The 12,606-nt window shown below is 48.9% G+C and overlaps 1 protein-coding gene across 2 annotated transcripts in view; it reads right to left on the reverse strand.

Moving 5' to 3' along the window:
* HCN4 (hyperpolarization activated cyclic nucleotide gated potassium channel 4) overlaps positions 1–12,606 on the reverse strand; it is a 127,080-nt gene that overhangs the window by 40,721 nt on the left and 73,753 nt on the right. For both annotated transcript variants that reach the window (XM_053365408.1, XM_053365407.1), the window contains exon 3: positions 2,451–2,612. In XM_053365408.1, coding sequence (XP_053221383.1) covers positions 2,451–2,612 — 162 coding nt within the window. The remainder of the gene's footprint in view (positions 1–2,450; positions 2,613–12,606) is intronic.

Raw genomic sequence — 12,606 nt, forward strand, 5'->3', positions numbered from 1 at the left:
GGGGGGGCAGGTGGGTCGCACATGTGACATTGCACACATGACATGCATTATGTACCTGTGATATCACACACATGTTGCACATGTCTCACCAAGAGGAGGCCTTGCCCAGTGCCATATAGCTTCAATGGCTGTGACTCCTCCTCTCTCATGCTCAGGAGAGCCTGCCTTTCATGCTGTGCCATGCTCAGCTCGGTGATTCAGCCACCTCTGCCCCATCAATATTTTGGGGGGGGGGGCTGAGCCCCCTGATAAGGAATACTGAGGGGGCTGATGACACCTCCACCCCCTGGGGTTGGCACGCCTGCTTTGCAACATTATTTTTCTTTTCTTTTGAACCAACCACTGTTTACTGGTGTTTTCGTTTATGCTTTTGCCGATTTTATTATAATCTCAGCCCACTGCGAGTCTCAACGGCCAGAGAGAGAGACCAGAGGGATCACATTTGACCCTCAGGCCTGTTCCCACTCCTGGCCAAAGGACTAGCAAGATGTTCCTGCATCGTCAGTTCTCTTACTATTGGATCAGCTGCAGAAAAGAGGAAGGGAATATGTACATTTCCCCCCTTTCTGGCTGCTATTGTGACAAAAACTAAAGCCAAAATACATCCCTAAAGCACCCCTCTTTTCCCATGATCATGTTCTGCATGTGTAGGCTCTGTTTGTGGGTTCTGGTGAAAATCTGGAGGCTGGGAGTTGAGTCAGTGGGCACTGTCTCCTTCTCCTTGTCCCCCCACCCTGGTCCGGTCCACTGTCCCTTTTCAATTTAGCTGTGTCTGCTTCCTGATTTCAGAAGGTCTCCTTTCCCTGGGCAATGCCCACCCTTCCAGCCCTGACATGCAGGGGGAAAGGACAGAGCCCAGGATTGTGTCTTTGGAATGTTCCTGCTGCTAACCCTTCTCTCTCACTCTCAAAACCACGGCTCTTGCCATTTACAGCAGCTCCAAATAGCCTCTTCCCTCCAATAAGCTATCATGGAGGTATTTTTAGGCTGTGATCATGCCCTGATCTAGCCCATTCTTTTTTTAGATTACAAATTTAGATTCAACCTCTTTGTGTGTGCGTGTCTGTGTGTATCCAGTGCTTTGATCGCTTGGACACCTATCACCCTTCTTTGTTAGTTTTTGCCCTAGTTATTCTTATTTTACCTCCCTTATGCTCGAGAACAGGGAGGGAGCACCTGTGGTTCTCCCAGTGCAGTTAGACTCCCACTCCTGTCAGCCCCAGCCCCAGTAAGGCCAATGGCCAGGGATGATGGGAGTTGTAGTCCCACAACATCTGAAGGGCCACAGGCTCCTCATCCCTGCTCTAAAGTTAGGGTTCTCCATGTGTGTGTAAGGTAGAGGTCCTTATGGGAACATGAGCAATTGCAAGGGGAGGGGAGGTCTTGACCTCAGCCTCTGCATGCCAACAACTCAACCCATATTTTGATTGGGTTTTGACACAGTGGGGTTGGACTTCTATGTACAATGCATAAATGGATTCCCCTTTACTGCAATAATTTAGGAGAGTCTAAATGTGGGGGGAGGGCACCCCAGTTTCTGCCACCAACCAGAGGAACAAGAACCACGGGGCGGGGGGGACTCCTTTCATCCAAGGAAGGAGGCGAGGGAAAAGGGAAAACCAGTTTGGCCCAGCCTACTAAGGCATAGAAGACACAGCTGCTAGAAAGAAATCTGCTTCTGTTGCCAGGTGACCTGAGGATGGAGGGCCAACTCTCAGCCCAGTTTACCTGAAGGAGCATCTCCACTCCCATCGTTCAGCACCAAGGGCCTTCTGGTGGTTCCCACACTGCAAGAAGTAAAGCTACAGGGAACCAGGCAGAGGGCCTTCTCAGTAGTGGCACCCACCTTGTGGAATGCCCTCCCATCAGATGTCAAGGAGATGAGTAATTATATATCTTTTAGGGGAGATTTGAAGGCAGCCCTGTATAGGGAAGCTTTTTAAGGTTTAATGTTTTAGTATGTTTTTATATATGCTGGATGTTGCCCAGAGTGGCTGCGGCAACCTAGTCAGATGAACAGGCTACAATTGTTGTTGTTTCCACTTTGCACAGAGTGTCCAAGAAGATGAGATGCAGCCTGAGAGAATTCTCAAGTGTGCATGGCTGACTTCTTCAAACTAGGGAGGGCTTGCTGAGAGTGCCATTGTCTGATGGGCTTCCAAATCCTAGAGATGGACTTCCTGGGATTTCAGAAGCAAGAGGAAGGAGGGCACTTAGCATCAGGGATAAAAGGACCACTGGGCAGTTGTTAGCATGTTTGTTTTTGTATCGCTGCAACCCATTGTAAGTTGCCTTGCGAACCATGTGATTGAAAGGCAGGGTCCAAGACTTGAAAACAAGTGGAGCTGAGATCAAGGCATGCAACAGCTCAGGTGAAGGAGATACATTGCCGGTCAAAAGTGTGCTTCCCAGGCAGCCCAGAGGAACCCAGGCAGGCACGGACAACTTACCACCATGCGATTCAGTGAAACCCAACAGTCGTCAGGGAAGTCCTGGAGCATTGGCACCAGAAACTGGAGGCAGCCGTCCCAGTGACACAGCAGCAGCATCATGCCAATCAAGTTCACGATCCGCACCACGGCGCTTGCCAGGTCATAGGTCATGTGGAAGATCTAGGAGAGGCCAATGCGGAGGGAGGGGGAGAGGGTTACCAAAGAAGTACCAAGAGACGGAAAATGCATGCGCAGGAGATGGGAGCAACGCATGCAGCCATGCAACCCAAGATGGATTCACCCTCTTTGCTTTCATCACATGCCATTTTTAAGCTCATAGTTGCCCTGTTTATTGTTACCTTACATCCCCTACGTTCTAGAGCCGGGATGGGGAACCTGTAGTTCTCCAAGTGTTGTTGGTCTTCAGCCCCAGTATAGCCATGTCCAGGGGGTAGTCCAACAACATTTTAAAGGCAATGAGTTCCCCACTTTTGCTTGAGAACTCAGAAGTTTTTGGACTGCAATTCCCAGAAGCCCCAGTTCCAGTATGGCTAAAGGCTACCTCAGAAGATGGTGGATGTTTTTAAACAGAGTTTGAATGGCTACCTGCCAAAGATTCTTTAACAGTGAATCTTGCAATGCCTAGATGAACCTTGGGGTTCCTTCCAACTAAGGAATTCTATCATTCTAACAATAATAATATAGCGACAATAATATATAGCCATATTTCCCAGTGCATGTGACCTCCCATAACCATGGTTCCAATTGCAGCAGAAGCAAAAAGGGAAGCTACGAATAGCTAACAAAGCAGACAATGAACGCAATCTGATGTTTAGCAATGCGATGCCTCTCTCCATTCATATTCCACCCACCTCCCCTGCCAAACACTCCCCCCCCCGCCAATATGGGGGATTCATCTTCAATTCTCATGTGCAGCCTGGGTGTGTTTCACAGATCATCTCCCAACCTGTTAACACATTCTGGCTTTACTGCCTCCTGTGAGAGAATGAAGTGTTCATGAACAAGCAGAAATTCAAGAGGGGATGACAATGACTTCAAGATGAGTCAGGCAAAACGCACGACTCGGGATTCTAGACAAAACGCTCTCCTGGAATTCCTAGGAGCTAACGGGCATGCATTCAAATATGCACAGCTGTCCAAAATCTGTCCAGTCATCTGATTCGGGGGGGCGGGGGGGTGCCTAGTGGGTACTTACCTATTTATTGTATTCAGTTTTATTTATTAATGCATTTCTATCTCATCTTTCCCCTAAGGAGCTCAAGGTGGGGTGAATGGTCCCCCTTCTCCATTTTGCCCCCACAACAACCCTGAGAGGTAGGTTAGACCATGGGTAGGCAAACTAAGGCCCGGGGGCCAGATCTGGCCCAATCGCCTTCTAAATCCGGCCTGCAGGCGGTCTGTGATGACCTGGGAATCCGATTCAGAGGCTGAACCGGAGGAATCCCAGCCTGCACAGGAGTCCCCGCCTCCAGGGCCGGCTGAACTGGGGCAGGGCCTTGATTCTGAAGCGCCTGCACCTGTGCCGGATCCTCAGGAGCAGGCACCAGCTGAATCCACTCTGGCTCCGGAGGCGATTGAGGACGCATTGCCTACAGGTGCTCTTCTCCCAGCCCTGTCAGGGGAAGGTGAGTCTCCCCCTGGGTCCAGTAACCCTCCAGCCTCTCCTGAGCTGCAGAGGCTCAGGGTAGAGAGGCGGAGGGAACTGGTTTCTCCCAGGAGGAGTGCTCGCCTTAAGGCCAGGAGAGGCTGGTCTCCTGGGGGCCGGGACCGCCCCTGGCCTCAGAGAAGATAAAGGCCAGTCAGCCCGGTCCCAGGTTGCGGGAGCAACGTCGTTGATGAGCTGTTTCGGCCAGCATCCAGTCCTGTTTCCCCCAGAGTTCCTGTCCTTGCCCAGCTCCTCGCTGTGGACCCCACTTCGCCCGAGGAGGACTGTCTGCCGACCCTCAACTCAGGTCCTGGACCTCGCCCCATGGTAACCTCCCCCCCCCCGGGACCAGCACACGGTCCAGGAATCAGAGTCTTTTTACATGAGTAGAATGTGTCATTTTATTTAAAATGCATCTCTGGGTTATTCGTGGGGCATCGGAATTCGTTCATTCCCCCCCACAAAAAAATATAGTCTGGCCCCCCACAAGGTCTGAGGGACAGTGGAGCAGCCCCCTGCTGAAAAAGTTTGCTGAGCCCTGGGTTAGACTGAGAGATGGCGACCAGCCAAAGGTCACCCAGTGAGCATCATGAGGATTTGAACTCTGGTCTCCTAGGTCCTGGTCCAAGACTCTAACCACTATGCCATGCTGCTGCTGATCTTGGGGGTTTCTATAACTTGTTTTACTTGTTTTATGCCCTCCATAGGTAACCATTCATATTTTATCTGGTTAAAGGAAAATAATATAAATATTTAGAACGTGTTTGGTTTATTTTTTTAATTTAAAAATGGCAGGATATACACAAGCACACATCATTTAAATAGATTATATCGGGCTCCAGAACCCTTTGGATTTTTGATGTGTTTGTCTCTATTGCCTCTTGGCATTTGTGCTTAAGGCTCATGAGGAGCCACAATCTAAGGCTGCATAGATACTGTACACTGAAGGCACAATTAAAGCACATGGCTTCCCCCGAAGAATGCTGAAAGCCATTGTCCCTCACAAAGCCCTCCCAGGAAAAGAGTCATTGGTAAATGTCAGGGACAACAGGATCACTGTGTGTGCTCCTGTGGAACACCAGTTTTGTAGAGTACAATGTTTCCTCTGTGGTGGACATTATTCTCTTTCCAGTCTAGCCTTAAACTGTTAGCTTAGTTGTATTAATATCATAAGAATGTAAGAAGAGCCCTGGCCAATCACCTATGTAGTTGCCAGGATACTACCAGCGGCTCCCAGCTGGTTGCCCAGTAAAATATAAAGACAAGGAAAAGTTTCTTACTGTCTTTTTTATTTCAATATTACAGAGAGAGGCTATAGAACTCAGCCTCTTGGATAGTGGCATTGACGAGTGAATCTCCACCTCCCCCCGTCTCTCCCACTTCCTCATTCGTCATTCTCACCATCTCCTCTATGGCTGCTGCTCCATGCCCTCTGCCTTTGAGCTCTTTGCTCTCCTACTTTTACGGCTCGCAAGGTTCTGGGGGATGGAGGGTCTGGGGTGCTTTCTAAAGACACGGTGTCAGTCAGCTGCCATTCCAGTCTTGCCTCCTCCTCTCCCATTAGTTCCCAGCTTTCCCCCTCATCTGCCTCTGAGCTGTGTCCTTCCTCAAACCCCTGTTGTAAATCTACACTGTCTTCCTCTTCCTCCTCCCTGGAGGGGTCAGGATGGGGAGTTGGTCTCCACCATTCCTCCTCTGCCCAGTCCCTGACAGTAGTCCAGCATCTTCTGCCCCACCAACCTCAGTCTTTCCCCAGCCAGGACCTAGCTGCCTGTCTTCTTACTTACAATCACTTTATCGGGTTGCCCTGCCTGTCACCTTCCTCCCCCTTAGTCCTAAATGTTGCTTATTGAAGAACTCAGTAGCAGGGGCAGGATGGAGGCAAGAGTAGAATCATAGAGTTGGAAGGGGAGCACAAGTAGAATGAGTTGGATCTGCCTGTCATAGACACCTTGTTGTTGTTGTTGTTGTTGTTGTTGTTTAGTCGTTTAGTCGTGTCCGACTCTTCGTGCCCCATGGACCAGAGCACGCCAGGCACTCCTGTCTTCCACTGCGTCCTGCAGTTTGGTCAAACTCATGCTGATAGCTTCGAGAACACTGTCCAACCATCTTGTCCTCTGTCGTCCCCTTCTCCTTGTGCCCTCCATCTTTCCCAACATCAGGGTCTTTTCCAGGGAGTCTTTTCTTCTCATGAGGTGGCCAAAGTATTGGAGCCTCAGCTTCAGGGTCTGTCCTTCCAGTGAGCACTCAGGGCTGATTTCCTTCAGAATGGATAGGTCTGATCTTCTTGCAGTCCATGGGACTCTCAAGAGTCTCTTCCAGCACCATAATTCAAAAGCATCAATTCTTCAGCGATCAGCCTTTTTTATGGTCCAGCTCTCACTTCCATACATCACTACTGGGAAAACCATAGCTTTAACTATACAGACCTTTGTTGGCAAGGTGATGTCTCTGCTTTTTAAGATGCTGTCTATGTTTGTCATTGCTTTTCTCCCAAGAAGCAGGCATCTTTTAATTTCGTGACTGCTGTCATGGAGCCTGGTGCTACCGACTGTTGACCTCTCTGCCTTCTGCCCTACCAGTCCCAAAAGCCACTGGTACCGCTGCCTAGTTCAGCTGTGACAACCTTCCTTAGCAAATAAGGCCCTGGCGCACAGTAGAGGCATTGATTCTTCTGCGACCCTTTCAAATATAAATGAAATGGACTCCTCCCGTGATGCTTTTCCCTGTCTAGCCGAGGGAGAGCAAAGGGAGGCAGTGGAGGGGATTCCCAGGGTGTGACCCCGTTGCATCCTCTTGAGACAAGGGCATCCTGACTCGACAGCTGTGTTTCCCTGCCGTAAGCGAAGAGGGATGGCAGGAACCTCCTAGGCAGGCTGGATGACTAGCGGGGAAGAGACTCAAGCTGCAGAGCGTGTGGATGTATTGGGGAAACGTTCTTGATTTATTTACACAGACAACCCAGCTGGTCTCAAGCAGTTGCCAGGCAATCTCTTTGCTCAAGTGATTGGAATCCACAAGGCAAAAAGAGAGAAGCTCCTCCAGTTCACCTCTAATGACAGAGCAAGGCCACAGGGAGAGAAATCCAGTCTAGTTGTGCTATAGTTTGACAAATCCCATGATCTAGAGGCAGGAGTGAGCAGTGAGGTGGCCAAGTTTGCTGATGATACTATATTGTTCCACCCAAGGGTTATTAAAACAAAAAGGGCTTGCAAAGACCTCTGGAAGGACCTCTCCAAACTGAGGGAATGGGAAGTAAAATAGAGAATACAATTGCGTGCAAAGTGATATATGCTGGGGAGGGGGATCTTAATTTCAACTACCGTATTTTTCGCCCTATAGGACGCACTTTTCCCCCTCCAAAAATGAAGGGGAAATGTGTGTGCGTCCTATGGGGCGAATGCAGGCTTTCGCTGAAGCCTGGAGAGCGAGAGGCGTTGGTGCGCACTGACCACTCTCGGTCTCCAGGCTTCAGGAAGCTGTCCGCAAGCCTTGCACGCCCGGCGGGAGCTCGCCCCGTGCTTCGGGCAGATGTCCGCAAGCCTTGCGCGCCCAGAGGGTGTTCCCACCGGGCTCGCAAGGCTTGCGGATAGCAGCCTGTTCTGGGGGCTGGGGTCGGGGGAAGCTCGGGCTTCCCCCGCCCCAGCCCCGTGGCTGGGGGGGGGATTATTTATTTATTTATTCCCCCCCCAAAAAAAAATAGGTGCGCCCTATGGGCCAGTGTGCCCTATAGGGCAAAAAATACGGTATATGCTTATGGAGTCTGAACTGGCAGCGACAGACCAGGAACCAGATTTTAGGTTCACAGTATGTAGCTTGAGGAAGACACGCACCCAGTGAAAAAGGCAAATTCCATGCTAGGGATCATAAGGAAAATAAACCTGCCATAATGTCATTACACAAATATATGGTGCAACTGCATTCGGTATACTCGGTATACTGAATTCGGCAGTTCTGGCTGGCTGACGTCACAAAAGATGTTGTAGAGTTGACAACAGTTCAGCAATCAAAATGATCAAGGGGATAGAGCAAATCACCTATGGATTATAGAATAATAAAGTAGGAAGGGACCATCTAGTTCAGGGGTCAGCAACCTTTTTCAGCCAGGGGCCGGTCCACCATCCCTCAGACCTTGTGGGGGGCCGGACTATATTTTGAAGGGGAAAAAATATGAACAAATTCCTATGCCCCACAAATAACCCAGAAATGCATTTTAAATAAAAGGACACATTCTACTTATGTAAAAACACGCTGATTCCTGGACCGTCCGCGGGCCAGATTGAGAAGGTGATTGGGCCGCATCTGGCACCCGGGCCTTAGGTTGCCTGCCCCTGATCTAGTTCAACCCCCTGCAAGCAGGAATCTTTCACTCCATGTGAGGCTCAAACCCAGGACCCTCACAGTCAGAGTCTCATGCCCCTACTAGCTGATCTATCCCTCAGGCTCTATGAGGAAAGGTTGCAAAATTTGGGGCTTTTAAGTTTAGAGATAAGCCGAGTAAAAGGTGATGTGAGAAATGTATATATTGTCTTTTCAGTTTGTTCCTGCAGAAGAGGAAAATGCTTTTATTAACCATAAAAATCATAGGGCTATAAGAAAATTGCAGCTGGAGTGTGTAAGGCTATAGGAATATTGCAGTCAAGGGTGTGGGAGGCTGCTGCTAGCATATTTCAAACTAAAAAGGTAAAGGTAAAGGTACCCCTGCCCGTACGGGCCAGTCTTGCCAGACTCTAGGGTTGTGCGCTCATCTCACTCTAGAGGCCAGGAGCCAGCGCTGTCCGGAGACACTTCCGGGTCACGTGGCCAGCGTGACAAGCTGCATCTGGCGAGCCAGCGCAGCACACGGAACGCCATTTACCTTCCCGCTAGTAAGCGGTCCCTATTTATCTACTTGCACCCGGGGGTGCTTTCGAACTGCTAGGTTGGCAGGCGCTGGGACCGAGCAACGGGAGCGCACCCCGCCGCGGGGATTCGAACCGCCGACCTTTCGATCGGCAAGCCCTAGGCGCTGAGGCTTTAACCCACAGCGCCACCCGCGTCCCTCATATTTCAAACTAGCTGTGGTCAAATGTTCTATAGGGTGTTGTTTCTTTAGAAATCGTGAAGGTGGGGACTTTTTGAGAAAGATAAGTTGTGGCAATTTTCTGGAGAAATAGAGTGTATCTTTAGCAACCATGGCCAGGGGCTTTTTGCAAAACAGGTAGCTGAAACAGGTGTTACACACTTTGGTGAAATAAAGGAACCTAGCCTTATTGCTAAAACAGTATGTAAGGGGACGGGTAAAAAGGTAAAGGACCCCTGACAGTTAAGTCCAGTCGTGAACAACTCTGGGGTTGCGGCGCTCATCTCACTTTATTGGCCAAGGGAGCCGGCATTTGTCCACAGACAGTTTTTCTGGGTCATGTGGCCAGCATGACTAAGCCGCTTCTGGCGAAACCAGAGCAGCGCATGGAAACGCTGTTTACCTTCCTGCTGGAGTGGTACCTATTTATCTACTTGCACTTTGCCGTGCTTTCGAATTGCTAGGTAGGCAGAAGCTGGGACCGAGCAATGGGCGCTCACCCCATCGCAGGGATTCAAACCGCCAACCTTCCAATTGGCAAGCCCTAAGGGACTTTGGGGAACAGGAAAAATAAGTGGCTTTGGGGGATGAAAGAGGGAGTGGGGGTTGGATTTTACATTGCTATAATAGGCGGATGCGATAGGTGTGAACTTTGAACGCCCCTTCCTAGTGGGCGGCAAAGGAGGGACTTGCGCTCAGGAAAAGGGTTTATATATTCATGTTTGTGACAAAAAAGTGTGTGCCTGCCTTTTCAGGTCACCCACTTGCAAGTGTTTATTTTCAATAAAATATTGCTGCTTCATCAACTTTGCCCAGACTTTATTATTTCAAAGGAGTCCAGGAACTACAGTGGTACCTCGCAAGATGAATGCCTCGTAAGACGAAAAACTCGCAAGACGAAAGAGTTTTTCATTTTTTGAGTTGCTTCGCAAGACGAATTTCCCTATGGGCTTGCTTCACAAGACGAAAACGTCTTGCGAGTTTGTTTCCTTTTTCTTAAAACCCAGGGAATACCCAGGGATACCCAGGGAATCCGTGCTTCGCAAGACGAAAAATTCACAAGACGAAAAAACTCGCAGAACGAATTAATTTCGTCTTGCGAGGTACCACATAAGTCCTGGGGACCGGCGTCTATATCTCACAGGTGACATGACAGAAGTATTTAAAATGATGCAAGGTGTAGAGATGGTGGATGGAGAAATGTTTTCCTTCCTCTGGCATAACACTAGATCTCATTGGGCATCAATGCAGCTGAATGTTTGAAGATTCAGATCACCTGGAGGAACCAGGGGTTTCAGAGAGAGGAAGGCTTCAGGGGTCTGCTTCCCAAGCATGTTCCCTGTGTTGGCCCAGGTAAGGTGCAATCATTGGTCACAGAAGGCCAGGGGGCGGGGCTCTGCACAGCCATCCCATTAGCATACAGAGGTGTGTGTGTGTGTGTGTGTGTGTGTGTGTGTGTGTGTGTAAGGAAGTGGGTCTTGTTTCATTTGGTGCATGGAAAGCTGACAAAACTATTTTACAAAATTCTTTGCTTGCACAAAATAAAGGAATAGGTAAATGTTTCTGGCACATCCTTCTTCTAGTTCCTTTCATCGTGACAAATGGGAACTTAACCGCCCAACAAAATAGGCTGATTTAACCCACTTGCTAAATAGCTTGAGAGTTTTCACACTTGTTTATCTTTTTTAAAAAAAATGAAAGAAAGCAAAAGAAACCAGAAAGGAATATTTGTGTGAAGTGACAAAAATGCTGTCAAATCCATTTTCTGTTGTGTAGAAGAATCTTACATAAATCGTAGTATGTAGATCTAAGGCAGTCTGCATGCAGTTTAGAGTGTAATCTGTTTCCAGGGCCGGATTGAACTCTGACGGAGTTCCCCCCCCCCTTTCTTTAATGGGAGGGAGCATCAAGCAGCTGCTCAAAAGCCTTCCACAATGAATGCAGACGAGCTTCGGGAGACAGCAGTCGGAATAATCTGCCATTTCCAAGCTTCCGGATTGGCGGGTGTGTATGTTTTACTAGCTCATATATATACACATACATATATATAGGCCAGGGGGGAACTTGTTTTCATACACATTTGTTATAGGCTGAGAATTCCACCCCCCCCAAGAAGGGGGGGGGGAGAGAGACGGTTTGATAATACAAGAGCATAATCTCTGCTGATTATCTACTCTATTTTTTTTATTATTTTAAAAAATGCTGGCAGCAGAAGCCCTTAAAGAGAAGACAACTGCTGCTGATCTTTTTGAGCTGTTTTAAATAATGAAAATATGGACAGGCAGACAGAATAGATAGCTGGGATACCTGCATTGCAGGGGGTTTGACTAGATGACCCCCCAGGGTCCCTTCCAGTTCTACAATTCTATGATTCTATGAAATAGAAACAATATATATATACACACACACACAGTCAGAACACGGGGTGACTAACCTGTGGGACCCTCCAGATGCTGTCAGATTCCAACTCCCACCAGTCCCAGCCAAGTCAGTCAATGGTCAGAGTTGGTGGAAGCTGAAGCCCAGCAGCTTAAATTTAACATTTATAGACCAGACTGAAATATCACAAGGTGGTACGAAATGTGCCAAGCTTCTCCTGCCCCTGCTTTAAAAGCAGTAACTGAAAGTAGAAGGGGAAGTTCCTGGGTCCTCCATTCAAACAAAAGAGGGCAGCAATAGGATCCCCAGGGATCACCATTTTGATTTTAACTATAACAGGAAGCACCTCCTACGATTAGGGAAAACCTCAGAAATAGCCCAAGCAGGCCATGGTCAAGACACCAGGGACAGCAGGATTGCTGTGAGTTTTTTGTCTGCTTAAGATGAACAAGCTATACTGGCGTACGGCGGGTCCCGGGCTCCATAAAACTGTTTGGCTGAGACAAGGGCAGTGGTGTGCTTCTCAGCTGAGCAGTTTAAAGAAACAGAGGGAGGGACAAGCAGAGTGGGATGGCGGTTTCACTCAGCGGTGTGTCACTAGTGAAACCGCCACGGGTCCTGAGTCCCTCTGCCTCCAGCGGCCAGTTGAAACTTCTTTCTCCCTCGCTCACTGGACGCTGGTGATAATAACTATATGCAGGGATCAGTAAATGTGTCTGAACTTGGCTGCCAAAAATTATTTCTGCTAGTTACTAGGCCTGGGCGATAGATCAATACCTCGCCCAGGACCCCTATGAGGAGCAGACTGTGATATCGGCTTCACTCAGTGATATATTGCTGCTGAAACTGCCACCACTCCAAGTCCCTGTGCTAGCGACTTCCTCCAGGGAGCACTGCTAGTGGAGGGACTGCCACCGTGGTCTGCCCCTCATACTGGTCCTGGGCGATGTATTGATACATCGCCCAGGCCTAAACATGTGTGTCTGTGTGTGATTTTTATTCATTGTTATGCTGGACAAGTACCTGAACATTACGTACACTTTCATTGTTCTGTTTGTTGCTACTGC

This window comes from Podarcis raffonei, chromosome 14, assembly GCF_027172205.1.
Source record: "Podarcis raffonei isolate rPodRaf1 chromosome 14, rPodRaf1.pri, whole genome shotgun sequence".
NCBI classification, from domain to species: domain Eukaryota; kingdom Metazoa; phylum Chordata; class Lepidosauria; order Squamata; family Lacertidae; genus Podarcis; species Podarcis raffonei.